General features: G+C 45.0%; 1 protein-coding gene across 1 annotated transcript; it reads right to left on the bottom strand.

Moving 5' to 3' along the window:
- Window positions 1–869: 869 nt before the first annotated feature.
- ATAD3A (ATPase family, AAA domain containing 3A) lies at window positions 870–21,216 on the bottom strand. Its single transcript, XM_010088136.1, has 15 exons — window positions 21,146–21,216; window positions 20,421–20,522; window positions 19,480–19,539; window positions 18,874–18,943; window positions 17,189–17,354; window positions 16,448–16,517; window positions 15,152–15,307; window positions 14,863–14,919; window positions 13,900–14,025; window positions 12,853–12,977; window positions 10,809–10,860; window positions 9,850–9,890; window positions 7,453–7,653; window positions 6,775–6,883; window positions 870–1,043 (listed from the first exon to the last, which is right to left on the bottom strand). The coding sequence occupies exons 1-15, from the start codon at window positions 21,188–21,190 to the stop codon at window positions 870–872; spliced, it is 1,554 nt and encodes a 517-aa protein (XP_010086438.1). The 5' UTR covers window positions 21,191–21,216.
- Between the last annotated feature and the right edge of the window lie 356 nt (window positions 21,217–21,572).

The raw sequence follows: 21,572 nt of genomic DNA, 5'->3' as shown, positions 1-21,572 counted from the left end.
TAGTGAGAGCAGCCTGATGGCAGCAGCCAGCAGCACGCAAACCCTGCTCCTCTCTCCCTCTTCAGACCATGCTGGGCACCAGTATGCCAGTTACTGGGACTGACTCACCTCCTTAAAGAGAGAGCTGATGGACTTGGGGGAAAACATAACCGAGGGCTGCTCTCAGGGCAGCTGCAGCAGCAGCAGTGAGTATGTGGCTGGAAAAAGCAAACAAACCCTGCAGGCTGTGCAGTGAGAACAGACACACCGGCACCGGGGAGGCAGCCTTTCCTGCTGCAGCTCAGCAGTGTCCCACGGGCTGCCCAGTATCTCCAGTGCTGGCTCCAGCTAACCAGCTGCAGCTGTGACCCCCGCCTAACACACCTCCAACCCAAAGCCCACCCTCAGTCTGGGAAAGGACGACAAGAGAGCAAGAAGTGATGGCTACAGAGATGGGAGCAAGGTGGATCTGTGGCAAAAACAGGAGAAATAGCTCTGCTGGAGCGTAAACCCTGCCAAGTTCCATATACGGGAGCAGCAGGCTCGGAGAGGCTGGGTTCCCACAGGTCCATGTCACTGGACACTCCAGAACAGCGCCAAATGGCTGGAAAGGATTTGGAGTCTGGGGCTCTCCAGCAGGACAGGCCACACAGAGCAACAGAGTCGGGGGTATTTCAGCAAGGGGGTCCTTTAATACAGTTGCTTCTGCCTTATTTAACAATTATTTTTCTGGTGCACTCTAAAACCATGAAATCAAAGGCAGACCAAGGCAATACCCCCTCTCTTGCACCAATGGACACATTTCTCTCAACACATGATTCCATGAAACCCTCCCAGCCGTCTCTCACCCCCAGTTCCCCACCCGTGCTGGTCTGGAGCCTGCAGACATCTCACACCGGTGTTCCTTGGGGGGAAGGCAGGAGTGGGTTTGTGGCTTTGCTCCCTTCAGCCCCCTCCGTTTTCAGCCACTCCATCTTCTGTTTGTGTTGCCGCACGGCATCAGCCACCCGGGCATCGATCATGGCCTCTGTCAGAACACCGTCCTCTGAGGCGTAAGCTGCAGCCTGGAGGGGCAAAAGGAGAGGAGACGTGAGTTAGGGATGGAAATTCCTAAGATCAGTGAAGATCTGAGACTGGTCTCTCTTCTGTTTTCTTCTCCAACATCTTTGCCTTCAGAAGAGGCAATGCCGCAGGTTCACGGTGCTGAACGCAGCGCTGCCGGCATGCTTGGCTCGTTCCAACTCTTCTCCTCCTCTGAAAGTGCTGCGTGGGGAAAGCCAAGGAGGTAAAGAGCAATGGGTGCATACGGCGATGGAATGGCTCCAGCCAAACAACAAGAAATGTTTTAAATGCTCCCACAGGAGAGCTAAAAGCAGTGCTGGTCCCATGCTCACCTGCCTGTGGGACCTTCCCCTTCCCCCTCCTCCACTCATCCCCCACCTCCTGTCTTGGTAAATTACCCCTTGGTCCTGTTGCTGCTTTGACAGGCAGTACAAAACTGATCCTAGTTCCTTGCAGAAAGGGCTGAAAACTCCTGCCATCCTTGCCAAGCAGCCCACAGGATTCCCAGTGGTGGTTTAAGGGAAACAGGAGCACGTGCCGTTTCCCTTCGGCTGCAGCAGAAGGACTGTCACTGTCATCCAAACCTGCGGGACAGCGAGGCCACCACCGATGGACATTTTGCAGATGCCAACACAGGCAGGCGTACCCTCCAAGGCAGGCGAGGACGCTTACACCGTTCCTGTACAGCCCATCTCCAAGGAAACACAGCAACCCCAAGCTGCAGGTTTCTAAATGTGGCTATTCCCCGTGCAAGCGCTCCTGCGAGCCCCCCAGCGCTGTGGCTCCGTGTACAGCTCCGCTAGCAAGGGAGCCCGACACTCACCCGGGTGGGACCCCCTCCAGCCTCTCACATCCCCCAAAAAAAGCCACATGGGACCGCAGAGCTGGCAGGCGCTGGTTTTCACTGCGAGAAGCATCAAACCAGATTCTTCCCTTGCAAAACCTTTGTAATCCTTCCTTAGGGCAGAGTGACAAGTCAGGCTAATGCTTGTGCTTGGAGTAAACACAGGCTGCAGGCGAGGAGCAAGCGCAGAGGAACGGAAGGTCTGCAAAGAGAGAATTCACTTTGCATAAAGGCACTTGTCCTTTGTATTCAACAACAGAGCATCCTGAGCACAGCCAGGCAGTTATTTTGGCAAACACCAGCAGAGCACCCTTTCCAGAACCCGCCTGCTGCCACCAATATTTATACAACACGCACCGCAACGTGACCTGTCTTCTCTCCACCATAAAAGGGACACGGTGGAGATGTTCTGCTCAGCTGAAACATACTCTCCAAGTCACCCCCATAACCAAGCCAGCCTCCTCTTTATTTGTATTTTTTTTTTGCAGGACACGACCAGAGAGTTAAAGCTAAAAGCAGCCAGCTCCTTTTGTCAGCGCAGCCCTCCAGCCAGGAGAGCTGCTGGTTTCACATGCAGTGTGTGCCTTCCCGGGCTGCGCGTTATGTGCCTCCGCAGAACAGAGAGGATGTCTTCCCTTCCTCCCTGCCACCGCATAGACCATAAATTCGACTGTGGAAACTCCTGCAAAGCTGTGCAGTTCACGCTCTGGTGATTTTCTCAATGACTTTCTATTTATAGCAAGCCCCAGGCCCTGGCTGTCGAGAAAGCAAATGGGAGAAGCAGCTGTCCCTTCCAGGAGTAGCTCGCGCACACGCAGAAACTGTGCTGCGCTTCATTTCTATTCATACCTCTGCCTTCTGCATGGACACATTTTAACCCCTTTTCTCCAGTGCAGCTATTCATGTTTTACAGCTCGAATCCAATCACGAAATGATCTGCAAACAAAGCGTTTGGGGAGGGAAGCAGAGGGATGGAGCACAGATAACGAGCCCAGCCCAGGTGACCTCATGTTTCATTTCAGCCAAGAGCCATGGTTTATTTTAACTTGGCCAGACTGATCTGTATTCTTTGCATCACATTTATAATTAAAACAGTCCACCAGAAAAAAACCCCAAAACACAAGCACACCCCCCACAGCTCTGCCCACTATCAGAACATTAAATTCTTCCCATACCTCGGTCAGGCAGACGATTTATCTTATTTTTTTAAGCATCATTAAGGAGCAAACATGTTTTAACATTAAGGGAGCAAAAAGGCATTTATGTCAGTGGCACAAAAGGCAAGGAAATGACAGGAAGCTCGCCTCTATCGTTAACTCTGGGATATAAAACTCCTGGGAATTCTCCTGAAGTGTTGCCAAAACAATTTCCCAGAGGTTACAGCTCGGGAGAGCGAAAGGTTGCTTTTCTGACATTTTATCTAAAGCATGTCAATGTGTTCAAGGGGTGCGGGACTAAACAGTCTGCACATCACTATAAAAAGATCTGAAGGGAATTTTGAAGTGTGTAAATGCATCTAATCCGTGCTCTACTGATAAAAGATGAGCTAAGGGGACAGAACGACAGAAGGGAACGCTCAGGCTCCTGCAGAAGACATTAAAATGGATGTGTAGCGTGCAGACCATTAGCTGTGCCAGACAGCAATATATTTTGCCAGCGCTAGAGGTTACACTCTCTGCTTTTCTGCAGCTTATTTTTCTCTGTTTAGTAAATTCAGGACAAACTGAGCCAGACTGAAACAACAGTGAAGCAGAACTTCATGTAAATGACAAGACGATCAATTTCAAGGCCAGTTTATAGTGGAATTAAGCTTATGAAAGTTGCAGCTATTACTTAGGCTTCTAGTTTAACTGAGATGTTAAAAGCAATATTGTCAGAGCACTCCAAAAACATTTCCATGGGACAGCAGAGCGGCCACACGCTGCTGCTCTGGGTCACTCTGGCTAAGAGCTGACAGCTCGGATGGTTTCTTCTCTTACTGTCTCAAACTTCACTTTTCCCCAAACCATCTCTGAGGCTCAGTTCTGGCCATGAGAGATGGCTCCAGGGCAAGCTAAGCAGAGCTGATGAGGATCCCAGCATCTCAAAACTCCATCAAGTCCATGATAAAAACCTTCCTGTGCTCCCTGTCCATGTCCTCCAGCACTTCTGCAGATTCAGGGATGGAAGCAGGAGCAGCAATGCAGATCCCTCACTGCCTTTCCTAGTACCACCTGTGCTTCACGGGTGATTTGATTCTAGTCCTGTTATCTATTCGATGACACAGAATTGCAAGCAACAAGGCTTCTGTCGGCTGGAGGCAGTAGGACAGACCCTGTGGAGCAGAGCAACACTTCACCATAGATTAAGCCTGCCAGTCTGCTCCCTCTGCATTTGTCTCCATTGACCAGTCCCTGGTTAAGGTTTTGTTCTAAAACATGTCTACAGAGGTGTAACGCATACAGACAGCAACGCTGCAAGTAACTGTTGGAGGAATAAACTAATTAACAGAATGCATATACAAAGCTGAGGTGAATTAAGTGACAGGCACGTTGCAATTAAGCCTACACACCGAGGATTAGCTCCAAATCACATCAGGGCACAATGCAAAGGAGCTGAAAACAAAAGGCAACCAAAATGCTCCCATCCAGCTCTGTGCTCCAGCACTCACAACTGGCAGTTGTCACTGGGGCTTTGTGGTGTCATCTTCCCTAGAAGGGGTCAATTGAATTTATTTATTAAACAAAGACCTTGGGCACATTGCATTTCAGCAGCTGGTGTGATGAGCCTGTCTAGAAAAATGTTGGAAACTTAAATGTCTCGAGAAGCAGTTGTTTCAAGTCTGCTTTGAGGACTTCTGAAGAGCAGTAGGCTCGTGACATCTGCTGTTTACCAGCCCTGGAAGGTGTCACTAAGATCAGAAACAGAACTGTGAGGACAGATGCCTTGTTTTTTCCTTTTCTTGGCTCTTCATCTTCTCAACTTGTACATTGTCTCAAACTCTTCCTGCCTGTGTTGTTAACTTGACATGTTTTGGGTGGAAAGAAGGGAAAAAAAAGCAACTGCAAGTAGGGAACTGAGTGGGAAGTCCAGACATTCACCTTAACTCAGAAGAAGCTCCCTAAATCCTCAGGTTAAGCCCTCTTGTAGCTTCCTGACAGCTCCCCACATCCAAGGCACATCATACCATCATGTTCCAGTTTGCAAAACCGATTAAAATTCAAGTGTGTGTTCAAAAGGTGCTGCTCACATCAGGTTATTTCCCACATGAACCATCTTTGGCACACAGAATCCTGAATCAGAAGTTCAGTTATATGGGAGTTTAGAAGACCAACGGTTCAAGAGTTAACAGTCCTACCTGTAGTACATACCTATCGTACAGCTGCTGCATCCAGCCCAGGAAAGCCTGATGAGCATTTTGAGGCGGTTATGCTCACTCATATAGCCCCTACCTCCCCGATCCATCCTCAGATGTGCCAGGACAAGTGCAGCTATGCAGTTACCGTGCCTTGCCAAGCTATTTTTAGTTCTGATCAGCTCCCTGACCCAGTTCAGAGCACAGCCACGCAGAGAGGTGTACCAGCATTGGGGGAAGGAGAGCAGGAAGGCAGGAATAGCAGGCAGGACTAACACTGCTTGTCAAACAGCAGCCGTAACCCTTCGCTGATTGGAGAGCGCATCCTATCAGCTACAACACTACCCACAACAACCTACCTGTTAGCGCTGAGCCAGGCCCCCAAATACCAATGCTGTTCAAGGGATCAGCTTGGGTTAGGTACCCTACGCTCAATATTTTACCTAGTTAACACCTGCGTTTGGTTTTACCAAGTCGAAAGTCAGTGAGCCAAACTTGGCATAAACACATCAAACATATCAAAACAACATTTTTTTTTGCCCAGTTTCTCCTGCATCTTTTTTTTTTTAAGCCCTTTTACTGTTTTATGACAGCAGAGAAGAATGTAACCTTCTGCTGCAATTTTACCCAGAACCTTGCTATTAGTTCTAGCGCTATGAGGTACATTTTTAAAAATGCTCCGGGCAACACCACTAAGGAATTAGTCATCCTCACCTTTCCCTTCCTTCAAGATCATTTAAAGGATAAATGATAAAAGCTGAGGTCATTCCCGAGGAGTAATGACAGGCTAGAGATAAGGGGTGATAAAAAGCAAAGCTGATAAAAAGCGAGCATCATTTATCACAACTTTTTATTACAGGAAATGCCTGGCAGCAAAGCCTTTCACATACACGGGCAAGGGGGTTCTCTTCTAAATGAAGAGAAATAAAGAAATTCTACAATTAGTAGACAATTAATTAGACAATTAGTGGTCTGCTTTCTCTCCCTAATCACTCAGTTTAAGACAAGCACCCCAGGTCTTTATAATGATAAAAAAAAAATGCCGAAAAGTTGTCGAGCATGTGAATGGCACTCCAACACAGGTAACATGCATGTAGAAGTACCCAGTCTTTTCAGCTCCATTTTCCAGTTAGCTTTGTTCCTTCAGTTACTCAAATTGCACTAAAAATGTGTTTAGAACAAAGCAGGCAGGAGGATGTTTTCGTGTCCTGGTAACGCCATACCCATGGGCCACAACACAGGCATCTCCCCTGCCGAGCTTCTTGAGCTGGAACTCGAGCAATGGCCAGCATGATCTGCTCAAACCCCTTCCTAAGCCACTTGCTTTGCTTAAATTCAGTAAGGGATTTCCCATGAGTGATTATAAAAACTATTCCTGTTTATGAAATGAGGAATTATGCTGACATTTTGACGCCCACCCTAGAGCTAGCAGCATTCTAGTATTACTGTATGGACATCATGAAACTTCCAAAGTTTGAGACTCCAACACCAAACACTCAAACCTGCCAGAAAGGGGAAACAGACCACGAAGCCCAGGGACACAAGCCCTACGTACCTGCCACGCCACAGCAAGCTGAGAGATCTCTCGGCCAGACATGCCCTCTGTCAGCCTGGCAATCTCCGAGCACTTCTTCCCATAGTCAAACTGGGCCAGCTTCAAACGTCTACAAAGCAGAAGGACAAGGATTAGTTTGCATGTGGCCACATGACAGGAGGGTGAGGGAGTAGAGGTGGGCTCTGTAAAGAGCAACACTTAAAATGAAATCAAAGATCAGATCAATCTCTGTAGCAAGATCCAGCCTGAGTACAAAAGCTGTTCTCCTGGGCCCAGAAAACCTGATTTTGTGGCAGAAAGAAAGATGTGTACCTGGATTAAGACCAAAAAAGTGCACAACTGCACAGAATACTAGGAAACAAGTCACTTGGTCTGAGTTGTCTCTGTTAAGCCAAGCAAGGACAAGTGCTTGGATAGGAGGAGTTCCAACAGAGCTCCTAGTTGCATTATTGCCTCCAGTCTCCTAAATTTTAAGTACACAACAAACCATGGCTTGAAATTCTAGGATGGCACCTCATCCCCTAACAGGATAGCAAGAGGCATCTCTCCAACTCTTATCTGTACCATTTGTTTAAAGGGGATCTATAGACAGTGTGACAGAATACACAGAAAAGGAGAAGCACAAGAAGAAAGGAAAGAGAATCCTATACGGTGGGAGAGTTCTGCAGGGATACTCACTGTTTACCCTCTGTGGCTGGCTTCAAGACATGCTTATCAAAATACATTCTCACAAGCCGCTCCCGTTCTTCTAGCTGGGGCAGATCAAAGTTCACCATTTCATCTATTCGGTCATTGATAGCCCAATCAAACTGCTCAGGCTGGTTGCTTGCTAAAACAAGCATAAACCTGGAAGTATGAAACAAGAGAGAAAAAAAAAAGCTCAAAAATAAAAATCAATGAAACAGTCTGAACATTGGGAACTGGCACAGGCGGTATCAGAGACCTTTCATCATCTGACATCTCTGAAGATTCCTTAGAAACAGCTTTGTAACAACATCTCAAGTGACATACTAAAACACAGCGCAGTTTAAACTGTTTAGAACTGAAATGCATTTAACTCGGTACTCAGCCTTCCTGTATCAGCCTTCCCCAGTCTGGCCTTACCACAGAAGCCTAAGTTATCACTTGACCCTCAATTTCCCTCGAGTTAGGAATGGCACAAACATTTAGCACGAGTACAACCTCCCAGAGACCTCTGAATCCGAAACCTTGGAACAAGGCTGGACAACACGGAGAGATGTTCTTTGGCACATGTCTCCAGTTTAAATCTCAGTTTGGGGAACTGACTTTAAGCTGCTAACTGCACAGCACCTTAGAACCATGAGGGGCTCTCTTAGTCCTGCTTTGAAGGTACGAATGGCTGCCAGACTGAAAGCTGCAGAGCACTGAATGGACTCATCCTGGCCTAAGAATAAGGGGAGTGCCCCGGTCTCTAGGTCTGTGTATGGACACTGCTGGGTCTGTGCACAGGGAGGTCATTCTTCAGCAGCTGGTAAAAGTTGACTTGTTTCCTTCAAGCAAGTCTGACAATACCATCCTGCTACCAAGTCTAACATGCGCAGAGAGGCATTCCGAACGGGTACCATAAACCAACGGTGGTTTGTTTTACCAAGCTTTGCACCACCGTACAGATGCGCCAGCTTCCAGGTCCTGCTCTCTCCCGCTGCATTCTGAAGCCAGAAGCCCTTTCTTTTGCTTTGGAATGACGCTTCTTCCCCATGCCAATTCTACTTTAATGCTTTAATTGATGTTACCAGCTTAATAGTGCATTATAACTTGCAATGGGCTTTTAACCACAGCTACTGAACATCGATGTTTTTGCAGTCTATTTAATTTCTAGTCTACAGGGGGCTGTGTTCTTTGCCGTCATTTCTGAAGATAACGTCACCAAACAGGCACTATTCTACCGATAAGGACTTCCCCCAAACCCCTGCAGAAACACAGCCTGGATAAAGGATGGATGTGCAACCTGTATTCAGGCTTTGCTCATTTGTGACACTAATGAGCAAGAGAAAAAGAGATGCAGGCACAGTCAGCTATCCGTCAAGAAGATGCAGAAGGTTCTTTGGGAAGCTTAAGCCAGCAATTCACAATGCTCAGTACTTGGTTGGTAAAGTCACAGCACTCCTCAGTGTCTCAGAGCAGCTGGATTTACATGCACTGTTACACTTATTCAAGTGAACTCCCATTCATGGATACAGGACTCATTGCCCAAAGCAGCAATCAGGCTGTTCAGAAGTAAAAAGCAGTGCATGAATCACAAGGACACGTTCAGTCTCCTAGAACGGCTCACAGTTTAAATTAGGGTTGAATTAAACATCTGACAAAATGACAGCCCAACTGTTTTGAGTGGAGGCACAGCACCTACCAGCACGCCCAGAGCTCTGCTACAGCAATTTAATTTAACATCAGGGGAAAGAACCATCCCCTCACCACCCCCTGCCAGTCACTGCCTTGCAGTGCAATTATACATCCAGTCAAAAAGATTAATTGCTGTGGATCCAGCAAAAGTTGACATTGCAAGGCTAAAAAGGACTATTTCCTAGAAAAAGGGAGAACTACCTAAAGCTAAAACATTCACTCTTATTCTTAAAAGCTCTGCAGTTCCACCTAAACATCTTTATCATCTTTCCAAGTACAGAGCAGAAGACGTTTCTAGAGATCACCTAGGAGCTCATCACTGAGAAACTCATATTCTAACATACAGAGACAACTCTTCTTGTTTGTTCAATTTCTTTAAAAAATAAGTTTAACAACTAAGTTCACACACATACCAAAAAAAAAATCAAATCAAAGAGTATTTGAAAAAAGCCGAGGAAAGGTCATCTATTTATTACATAGCCAGGAAATGGCTTTTGTTAAACTAAGGCATGCTCTGCGGGAAGTTAACATTAACGTGGCAAAGTAAGCATGGATGGATTGGCAGTGAAATTCACACACAGCTGTCAGGTCAGCCCTGCAATCATCCGTGTTTAGCAAATCTATTAGCAGCCATGAAGGAGACAGCGCTGGGATTCCTCCGTTTCTCTTCACAGGCTTTCCCCAGTTCAGGGAGATACTAGCTGCTGTAAGGACTGAGCATTTAAAGTTGCTCTGAGATCTTCACTGATTTTCTCCTGCAAAAATGAAATTCAAAGGAATATCAGCTGCTTGGGGACTTAAGACAGGTCACAGATTTAAGGAGAATTATTGACAAAAGTGAGTTCCATTATTGTCAAGCATATGCATTACAGTAGACTCCAAAGCACTGTAATACCTTGAAAAAAAAAGGAGCAATTTTTGCTCCTTTCCTATACCCAGGAAAAGGGTTAGGAATTAAAGCTTCTGGCAGAGAGATTAAATATTTACCCAGTCAGTCAGAGATTCTCTGGATTTCAAATGCAAGGCTCTAACTATTGGCCCAGGTGTCTTTTTTTTTTTATCTTACATGGGAAATCCAATAAAATATTTACAGGAAAGTAAACCACAGCAAAGGATTCACTTATACATTCAAAGTAATTTTCTAGGGATAGCTCTTTAAATAGAGCTTTGACGTTCATGTAGCAGGTCCAGATTCAGTGTACAATATGGTGACTGACTTTGAAAACATAAATCATTTGTCCAGGGGAAGCTGCTAGTGTGGCTTTGTTCACGTAGTGAAAAGCAGTTCTGTTATGAAAACCTCTCCCAAGATAAATATCTGCTGGGACAAAACCAAAACCCTGCAGGGTACCAGCTCTGCAGTGTGAACAATCTTCTTTTGTTTTCAAGATGTGCCTCTTTCCTTCCTACTGCCAAGTCACCTGCAAAACCTCCAAAAAGATGATGTCACCCATCTCTTGCAGGGAGGAATTCTCAAGGCAGTCTTGAGATGCTCATTCCATTCAGCTGCAGGACACCAATTTCTTGTCTCTGCATCACTTCATTAGGTGAGGAGTAAGGCTCCTGCCAGCTTTAATCTTTTCCCTGCTGAAGCTAGCTAATCAGGTTAGACACGAAGGCTGCTGGCTAACTCTGCAGCATGCACTGATCATGGACATAAAGAAAGCACTTACTGTTGCCCTCTTCCGCAGAAATGCATCCGCTTCATCCACAAACAGCAAGAGGCTGTAAAAAGAAAGCACTACACAGTAACAGGAGACAGGTAAGTGAGGCTCCAACGGCTCAAGGGTTCTGTCCCGCTACCAGGCACCCATAACCGTGACCAGCTGTAAGCCCAAAGGATCACACAAGCAAATTAATTTCTTAAGGCAATATTCTAACATTCTGTCCTATTTAGCAAAATGTGTGCAAGGGTACAAGGCAGGTACGCAAGCATACAAGAAATCTTAGCGGCAATGGCATCTTCCTGCCATTTTTCTTCCTTGTACTATTCTGAAAACCTGAAACCATAGTCCTCCCCTGCAACTTGCTTTGTTATTTTATTGGGTTTTTCCTTTCCAAACCACACTAGCAATAACATCATGGTTTTACGACCTGTGGAGAAGTGAATTAATAAAGTCAATGAATAATTCACAAAAATAAATTCACTTATAACCCAAGGGCAGCGTTCTTCCCCAGAGAAAAAGTGTACAGAGATGTTTACCAATAACAGAACCAAGTTGCTCATAAAGCTGTCACAGCTTGTGTTACCTTCTTGCCTAGCTTCAAAAGCAGCTTTCTTCTGAGGGATTTTGGGGCCTATTAACATCTTTTAGTCAACTGCAGTTTTTCTGAAAATATTCCCAGCTACAGTCTCTGCAGAGAAATGTCTTCCATCACAGCGGCTTTCAGCTAATGAAGGCAACACAGTGCTAACAGCTAACATTGCTGGATATCCAAAATAAAATCTGCTTAAATACTTGAATGTCACTGGAGGTTACAATAGTGATGTATATAATAGACACACGTAACCTTTGATCACGACTCTCATGCCTATCTGAACTGTATGAAGTTCAAATGCACCGAAGTTTTTATCAGGATAGAAAATAAATTCAGACCCAGGCAGTGCTGTGAAAGAATTCTTTAGTGGAAGCATCCAGCAGTCTTCATCCAGTTGAGTGTCCTTGTATCTCTTCCAACTTCTTTTTCTAAGCTCACTTAAATTCTTACACCTTTCCTTCTCTAGCTCCTCAGGGTAAGAGAAGCTTGAAGAGTTGAAATCCTTAAGACATTTACTCTGAAAGTTTTTTTATTTTTTTTTCAAAGGGGAGATAGAAACATTTAGATGATGAATGCAGCAAGGATTAAAACAGACACTGCAAGATAATGTCCATCTGAAGCAATGAGAGAACACGTACATCACTGGTTAGCCCCATTTACAGAACACCAGTGATCAAAAAAGCACCAAAAAACCCCAAGCTGACACCCACTGCAAGTTCTCTACTGAATTTTATTATGCTGGCTGGACAAGCAACTTCTTAGCTACCTCTGGACTGCAAAAATCCATTTACACTAACATGAACAAATTAACTACATACTCACAAAATCAGGGAGTCAAGATTTAACCTCAACAGGAATGCTTTTCTGCAGATAAAATTTTACTTTTAAAGGTGACTGAAATACACCTATCTAATATCAATGCCTTTAGCATGTCTGCCTCTTATCCTCCTTTATTTCTTATAATTCACTACTTCCACTTGAAACTCAAAAGTAAATAAGAAGCCAGATCCAAACACCATCAGAGTCTAAAATCTGAGCAATCACAATAGGGAACATAATATCCAGAGAGTGTAAACACCTGGTTGCACCTCCATTTGTGCCAAACCTTACAACTACTGTCAGAAAACTAATCACTCTGAAAGCCGTGTGTCCTAGCCTCTAGGTGGGCAATCTCTCTCCTGGCGAGATCAGCAGAGAGCCAAGCTATGAGTGATCTGGAAAATCTGAAGCAAACGAAGGGAGGGAGCAGAAGAGCAAAAGCTTTCAGCCTTTTAAATACTAAGCACCAAGAATTCACCCATTCTAGGAAAACTTTAGGAGATGTTATGCCTGATCAGTTCTATCTCCTCTGTGCAAGAGCATCATTCAAATCAGAGATCAGGAGTCTGAACTACATCATTGCAGGGAGTTTCTTTGAGCATGAAACCAAATTCAGGATTGAGAAGAATCTCTACTTACCCTCTCCTACTGGTGTTTGCCCAGTCGAAGAGTTTGTGCATGGCAGTAACCCCTTCACGCCCCATGGGGGCAACATCGCCACCGGTCATGATGGCATAATCCATGCCCGAGTGCACCGCTAATTTCTGGAAGGAAAAAAAAAACAGTTACATTAAGCATTCTCTTTCACTGCAAGACCCCAGAAGATGAGGAAGGAAATAAAAGCAGTTCAGTCCTATCAGCATGCTTATTTGCAGAGGGTAGGTATGCTCTTAGAAAAGAGAATACTGCTTAGTCACCTAGGGGCAGCTTTTAGCATTGCTCCGAATGGGAACCAGAGATGGAAGATTAGTCTTGTGGCAATACATCTTCCTTCTTACCCGCTCCAATCTTTCACTGCTACCACCACCATCCCCTTGCCATTTCCCAGTCCCTCTCTAGTGGCTTTAGAAATCTGAACGAGGTGATGTACTGTCAGAACAGGCAGCAAAAACTATTAGGATACAGGTTTATTGCACTGACAGAGGAAAAACAAAATTCAACTTGCATCAAGACATCAAATCTGCCACTATTGAACAAGCACATGAAACCTCAGATCTAGTACACAAGCACTGAAGAGCAAATAAAAAAATCAAATCCTGTCTGAAATTAATGCAAAAACCATCCTGGTAGCACATATGCACAGCAGAACCATACCTCTCTCTTCTCTGCTCCGAGATTCGTAAGCGACAGCAGGAAAGACTCTATTTAGACAAGTGCATAAAATTAAGAGAGGTGGAAACGAGACAGCAGGCTGGTGTTGTGATTTCATAAGCCACAGTTGCCAAGTGCCTTTTCCAGATGGAAGGGCTCTTCTGCCTACGCTTAGCTCTAAAATCCAAGTGACTGTACTAATTTAGAGCTGAAGCAGGCTGGATGCCCTTTCCTCCTCTCCCAACACAGACACAAGAACACAAAGTTGATGCAATACTACAGCAAGAGATTTCAGACTAGAGAGGGTGCTCAGACCCTGAAGTTTCCAGGGCACCCTGCAACGTAGAGGTTGTCAGAACCTTGGCAGGGTTTTACCTTGGCAAAGAGTGTCTTTCCAGTGCCGGGAGGACCGTACATAAGAATATTCCTGTATAGGCTTTTGTTCTTTTTTGTATTTCTTGTTGCTATGGCAATGTCTCTCACACGTGCTTCTAACTGTGGCTGCAAGAAAAAGGGTTAAACTTAAGGAAAAGAAAGTACCAGGAGACTTGCACCTATCAGCTTCACAGATCAGTACCAGCAAGCAGGCAGCACTCCTACAGTCTCAAGATTTTAAGCCTTAACTTCTGTCCACTTGGCTGCAGTTCTTTTATCAGAAAAAGCAGCAGTGCAGGAAGCAGTGTAGTAGCTACTGTAAGAACTGATAACACCTAAATATTCATTTCCTATTGGATGCCCTGGGAGAGAGATGTCAAAACATAAGCAACTCTTTGCAGTACTAATTCTTTCATAGAAGTCAAACATTCATGTTCACATTCATTACTGCATTTGTAGAGATACCGGGAGAAAGCTATTCCTGCAGGAACATTTTCTCTCAGCAGCCTCAAGAAGCACTTAAATTCACCTGCTATCCAGGAATCAAATTCAGAAGCAAGCAGACAGAAGAAGCCCTAATTAGCAAGTGAAGAACCATTCACAAGATGGGCACATGCACGTGCTTCTTCAGCTTTTTGGCCTCTGAGCAGCTCTAGGTTCAGCAATCCTTTACAGATGAGACAAGTGGAACTCTGAATATTAACTACAGTGAAAAACTGCAGCAGGGCAAGGACAGAGCTAGGACTGCCAACTGCTTTGCACAGAGGAAAAAAGGTTAACAGAGTGCTTAACGCATGTCACACTGAACACAGGAGCTTATTTACGCTCTCAGTGCCCCAAGGGTGCTCTGTCTCCAGAATTACTGGAATCACAGCTTTTGAAGGGAGCGTAAGGAAACAGCCTTTCTTAATTAGATTCCAAAGTCATCCTTCACAGACTAAGATAACAAAACAGAGTACTCACACTGAGAACAACTCCTTCCAGGGCATCCTGAGCCTTGCTAGTAAGACGCTTACCAACCTACAGAGGACAAATTCAATTACTGTCACGTAGAAATCAACCACAGTTTTGACAACTCAGCTGGACAAAAAAAAAGGTCAGATGAAATGACGAGCTCAGCCCACCTACGCTATCTCTAATAGCACATTTATCCACAGACCCATCGACAGCGCCCTGCCTGACACAAAGAGCTGCAAAAGGAGTTCTGCATCCTCATGGCTGAGTGCAACGCAAAACCAAAGTGAACTCTTACCTTGACAGGATGCTTCAAGGCCTCCAGCACAGAAATGCGTGAGGTTTCTCTCACCAGGGAAGGTTTGCCCAAACGGGCTTCTATGTATCGCCCTGCTACTGCCGTGGCATTCTTGGCAGAGTAAATACCCACTGCCAGCAGCGTGAGGCCTGCCACCTGCAAAGAAAAGGGGGAAGGATTAGAAAAAACACTCAGCAAGGCAACTCTGTTGTGTGTAACATGCCCTAGGCCAACTCCACACATCAGCCTGATTACACTGTCTGTTTAGCATTAAATACCTAGCAAAGGAATGAATCCCTGACCGATAAGCAAAGTGAATTCCATTTAAAAAAACCCCCAATAAACCCAAAAATATTTGAGCAGAGCCTTTGAGGTTGTATGGACAGGAAGAGACAGGAAAAGAGGAGCCCTGACAGTAAGGAGGAAGAGCTGAAAATCCAGGGCTAATTTAGAGGAACCCTAAAATAACTGGCTAATTCTTAAATTCTTACCTTAGAGTCATTTTTCAAAGCAACAAAAAATAGGAGTTCCAGCTGTGCTATATCCTTTCCAAAAATATATGTACTTTTTTTTCCTTTAAGCTAAATGTCCCAAATTCACAAGACAAGAGCTTGACAGAAGCAAAAATGACCATAATGCAGGAAACTGGTATGTGGGTCAAGAGAATAAGCAGCGAAAAGCACCGAGCACTAATCTGCAAAAGGCTCCGGATACCGCAGGTGTCCCAGGTACAGCTCACAGACTACAAAAGGATCCACTAAAAGCACGTCTTGCTCTCTCCAGCGTACTCGGGCAAAATGTCTTTTGCATCTGCCTGTGTGTATGAAACCGGAGGGTGGCACAGACAGTGGTGACTGACTTAAAGCAAAATGTCCACTTCAACAAGCCATGCTGCTTCTCACTGTAAAGTTTTGTAATAAGATGTTGGTCCAGCTTTTAATCAACTTACTCAGCGCACATAACAGTTCTCTACGTGCCCTCTAGGCTACATCAAAATTGTGAGATAAGCAGCAAAGCAAATCTTAGATCATGTCCTGCAAAATCTTAAAGATCCAGAGACTAGGACTACTAGACCACTGAGAAACAAATTATCTATACCAAGACAACGATAATAAATTTTCACAAAAATCTGAAGCAGTCTCCTTAAACAAGGACTGCAGAGAACACTGACTGAGCAGCAAATTCACCCCATGGTCTACTCCACATAAAGTTTCTAAACATATCAGAGCAAGAAGTTAGTTCAGACATTTACAGACAGACTTTTCTAGAACTTATCGACAGACGCCACAATCTTACCGTGGCTGTAACTTTATCCCAGTCTGTTACGAAAGCACGGAATCCTTCCCCAAAGAGCATTCCAGCTGTCCTGTGGCAAGCAAACAGCAAGGCAAGCAGGACAAAAGAAAGGGGTTTCAAAGACTGAATTAAACAATTTACAAGACAACTTTATAATGATCTTCAGAATCAGTCAAAGCTAATTTGAGGGTTCACTTGGGAACCAAAACACGAAGCAGCACGGCAAACATACAATCATCTGATGTCTACACCCCATCTGGGATTAAATCCAGAAAAGCATTTGGCATTAAAATGGTATCAATTTCTTTCTTTAATACATTATTGTTGCTGAACTGTAATAAAAGGTCTTTAATTCTAAAGCTCTTTTGTTTCCCTTTGGAGACAGGCTGCTTTATACTTTTATGGCATATGTTCAGAAACTGAAAGAACTCAAGAGTTTTCAGAGTAATTGAGTCTCAACCTTAGTAAATAAGGCTTGAAGAAATCTGTTAGAAAAACTGTATAAAATTCACAACAGTCTAACTAGTCTTTGGTTGACATTCAGATCACAGTGTAGAAAGAGAACCAAAAGAGAGGGTTCTCTTTAATATAATTCCTATGGTTCAGAGTATAACAGTGTACAAACTAACTTTTGATATTCCTCAGAGTTTAGAGGAATAAAACAGCAAGGTTTCCTACATGATGGGAGAAATCTGCAAAAGCAGCAAGGCAACCCATGCCCTTCTCCTGGCCTGCACATACTTGAGGGACTCCAACACTGTTTGGCGATGTTCAGCAGCTTTTAAGCGGATCTGCTCCCGAATGATGTCTGCGTTCTCCCGCTCAGCCTTGGCACGGGCTCTTGCCTCCGCCTCGACGCGCAGCATTTCATTCTTATGCCGCAGCTCCATCTCTCGCTCTACGGTAGCTTTAAAAAGAAAAAAGAGAACAATCTTTTGGGCTGGCTTAATTCCACGTAACAGGCAGGTGAAAGAGATACATTGCTTTGTCCTGGCTTCACAACAGCTGTGCGTGGTCCCATAGCAGCAGAATTCCAGACTTTCATTCCCTCCCACCCTCTCCCAAAAGGCAGTCAACCAGTACAACAGGACAGAAGACAGACAAGGAATTTTCCCTCTGTGCTCAGAGGGATCACACACCAATTAGGTGGCCGCCTCCAGATGGCACACTGCAAAACAAAAGTCTGGAAGTTCACTACCAGAAAAATTGCTCAGGGCAAACTTCAGCCAGAGATGAGCCAGACAATAAGGGATAAAGCAACAGAGAGGGGAAAAAACACAGTGCAAGGCACCGCTGCTGCTCATCAGCATCCTTCAGACAGGAAGGGTGACATGCTACAGACAATGAACGACAACCCTGGGCAAGTACCGCACACAGCGTAACGCACTGCTTGTAAGGAAGAGAAGCAAAACTGCGTGGCCTGTAAAACGCCGTCCAAAGAGGATTTGGGAAGGTCTGTTACTTCAGACACGCAGAACTGCGACAGACACATTAAGATTGATGTGAACAGAGAATGAATGAGAAACCTAACGACTACCCAGGAGATGAGAGGAGGATTTCACAGCCAGCATCCTCTAACTTCAGGGTCACTGCAAGAAATCTTGACTGGGCCGCCCAGGTTCTTGATACCCCATACCCATCCTGGTATGTGAATGCTGGACAGGCTGCCTTGACGTTCACATCCCTGTGCCTGTTCGCAGGCAGATACTACAGGAGTAAAATCAGCCCCTCCTACAGCATTTCACCATTGAGCATTGTTACATGGTTGGTACAATACTTCCCCCAAAGATACCGACAAACACTGGGAGTACACGAGATGGCGGGAAGGTGCGGACAACATCACAGCCCACCTTTGTGTTCAGAGCAAACCAGACCCCCATCCCACCTGGTCACACACGAACCGACTCACATTTCTAAGACCTGTGACCTAGTAGAGCCCCACTGGAGGTCTATAAACTCAGTGATTCTGGAAATCCCATAACAGCAAAAAGAAACAAAGCAAGTTTCAGACTAAAATGTCACTACTCAGCTTTTATTTTCTCCAGGAAACAGTGGAGGGAGAGTAGGTGACACAGATTCAACCATTACTCCCAGGAGCTATTTTCTCTTCCCTCCTCAGAACGGGTTCTATTTTAGATTGACTCAGTATAAAATCAGAATTTCAGCTGCTCTGTCAGGAGATGCCGATAGTTCATCGGGAAATCCAAGTACCACAGGGCAGACGTTTGGGAGTGCAGCCACTTCTAAAACTCATCTTAGAACCAATTGGTAGTTCTAGAACTACCAGGATTTACCCTTTACTTGCCAGTATGACAGTAACACATCACTCTAATGGGGCATCAAACAAGGATAAGGAGGCAAAGATCAGTACAGAGAACTCATCTGCCCACCCACTGTCACTAGCTGAAGAAAAATGACTAGCTTACCACGCCTCATGGCTTCCTGCTTCTGTACAGACTCCTCCTGCTTCCTCAAATTCTCTTCATTAGCAAGTTGCTACAGGCAGAGACGACAGCAGAAGATGTGTTAAAGTTGTAAGAACTTGGTCAAGTAGCTATTTGTGTACACTTCAGTACTACAAGTGCTCTCAAGAAGCTAAGGCTCAGGTTGAAGTGCATTCTTCCTCTCCCCATCTCCCAGATTCACACAATCCCACACTCCTAGCTGCTTTGTCCTAAATCCCCACCTTTTGTTTTCCTGGCCAGCACTGTTGATGCCAAGCAAACAGTACAGATGAAAGCAGCCGTGCATAGCATCAGCCACCTGGCCAGCAGCGCAGGGCACTGCTCCAGATCACCACTTTGACTTAGAGCTGCTACACGTTCCCCAGCTGGGTTAGAGAAGGAAGCTGTCATACCTGTTGTCGCATCTGTTCATCGTAGCGCTGCCTTGCCAATTTGTCCTGGTATTGGGCTCTCTTAAAAAAAAAAAAAAGGAGTATTCAGAATATAAAGATTAGATGTTCAAGAGACAACTCATGAACAGGATGACTGTGAAACCTGCCCCGTTCTTAGAGAAGGAAGCTGTCATACCTGTTGTCGCATCTGTTCATCGTAGCGCTGCCTTGCCAATTTGTCCTGGTATTGGGCTCTCTTAAAAAAAAAAAAGGAGTATACAGAATATAAAGATTAGACGTTCAAGAGACAACTCATGAACAGAGCGGATGACTGTGAAACCCGCCCCGTTCAAAGTCCAAACTCTGACGGGATAAAAGACAAATAAGCAGTTTTAGCTATCTTCCCAAGCTAGATAATCAATTAGAATTAATCAACCCCCCTAATTTCTTGTGCTCTCATAGTAAAAACTCACCATGTGAGCTATCAGCATAAAAGCTAGCTTACACTTCCCTGATCTCGGTATTATTGCCACCTCAGTAACTCAGGCTAAAACATCCCAGAAAGCACCAACATTGCTCACAACACAGCCTCTGGTAACTCTTAGATCTGCATCACTTCTCCTCTTGGAAGTATTTTTTCCTGTCTAAAAGGTCAAACTTGGGAGAAACAGTGTTGCAGGCTGCTTAAGACTGAAATCCAAATAACTTCAGAGACGTTTCATTGTCCGGGCTAACACATACACTTGATAAGTCAGGAGACTGCAACCTTGCAACGCCATCAGCTGTTAGACACAAAAAAGTGTATCTCAGTTGTTCAACAGCACTTCCCTGAAAGTTGCTTTAGGAAAATTTCGAAGAGCACACGATAAGAGTCACTGCTCCTACGGGTCCCTTTGGATGTTCAAGAATTTGGTAACAAAAGTGCGAGACAACAAAGCTGCACATTACTACAAATCAAGTTCAACATTACAAAGCCAGGGTGGAAGATCCAGTCTGTGAATCGCCCCACATCTATGGTTGCCCATGACCCCCTTTCCCCTGCCCCCCAAAAGGGACAATTAAATCATTGTTGCCTTTTCCATAAAGGAGAACACAAACAAGGTCTCCCATCACACGGCTTCCCCCTCATTCCCTTACTGCTTGATGCTGTTTTGTTTCTTCACTGAGTGTTTTTCGTCTCTCTTCTGCTTGTACCCGTATCTGATCATTCTTCAGTTGTTCTATGGCAGCTTCATACTCCTATTAAGATAAAAAGATAATCATCACAAATGAGCTCAGTATCTCACCCTATAAAGAAATGCTAGTAACAACTATATTCCGAGAAATATGTTTGTAATCAGAGTGGTACCCTGCAAAGCTGACACAAGAAAGTTAAAATATGATAATAAAATATGATTGTAAGCAAGCTCATAATTAGCCATTTCAAAATTAGCTACAATTTATTAAAAAAACACCACTCAATTCCCAAATTCCTTTATAAAAGAAATAGAAATCTCTGCTACACCCAACTATGTCACAGCTCCCTGCAGCAAACTGTTGTCATTCCCTAAAAGCAGTGATGATATTGTAGGAGTTACAAAACCACATAGAACATGCAAGTTGTAAAAAAGCCACAAAATGTGTCCAGGAAGAGATGAAATCAGCTGCACTTCACTTTCTAGAATTACTTTTTTTTAAAAAAAAAAAAGGCAAACAATTATGATTTGCTGAAGCTGAACTGCAACAACAAAAACTCAGCATCCTCTGCAGATAGCCAGAAAATGAGGCTTGGACTCACACCAGGCTTGGACTCACCCCCCCCACAAACCCAACGGTCTCCTGAGGGGAGCTGGCTGTACAACAAACGACGAGCTCCACCGTACCTTCAGCTTTGCTTGCTGTTCCAGCTGCAAGGTCTGCTCTTGCATCTGGGCGAGATTCAGAGCATCTTTCGCATGGCCTGGAATTGACAGTGGGAAGAGGGTACAGACAGCACAAAGGAATTTCTCAAATCAGAAACCCCTCAAGTCTATTCAACCCAACCCAGCGGCAGCTGAGTATGTCCAGTGCCCAGCTCTGAAGCCCTACAGCCAACCCTCCCTGCTGACAGACGTCCAGAAACACTCCCAGCACTGCTGTGACCTGATGTGGGTGACTTCACCCTGCTGAGAACCTGCTCCAGAGCCTCCCTCTCCCTTCACAGGCCCTGGAAGAGCCGCTCACAGGAAACAACCGACCCACAGAGCCCACCGAGGGGCCCTACAGGCCTCCAGGCCCCTCCAAAGGCAGCACCGGGACCCCCCGCCCCCC

This window comes from Pterocles gutturalis, unplaced genomic scaffold (assembly GCF_000699245.1).
Source record: "Pterocles gutturalis isolate BGI_N339 unplaced genomic scaffold, ASM69924v1 scaffold1237, whole genome shotgun sequence".
Taxonomy (NCBI): domain Eukaryota; kingdom Metazoa; phylum Chordata; class Aves; order Pterocliformes; family Pteroclidae; genus Pterocles; species Pterocles gutturalis.
This window is presented reverse-complemented; position numbering and strand designations above follow the sequence as displayed.

Excerpts from the sequence above, each read along its gene's own strand:
- ATAD3A (XM_010088136.1), bottom strand. The coding sequence starts at position 21,190 with ATGCAAGAGCAGACCTTGCAGCTGGAACAGCAAGCAAAGCTGAAG. Across the intron at positions 17,355-18,873 it reads GCAGGAAGCCATGAGGCGTG|CTACCGTAGAGCGAGAGATG; the intron begins GTAAGCTAGTCA and ends TTCTTTTTAAAG. Across the intron at positions 12,978-13,899 it reads GAAAGACACTCTTTGCCAAG|AAATTAGCGGTGCACTCGGG; the intron begins GTAAAACCCTGC and ends TTTTCCTTCCAG.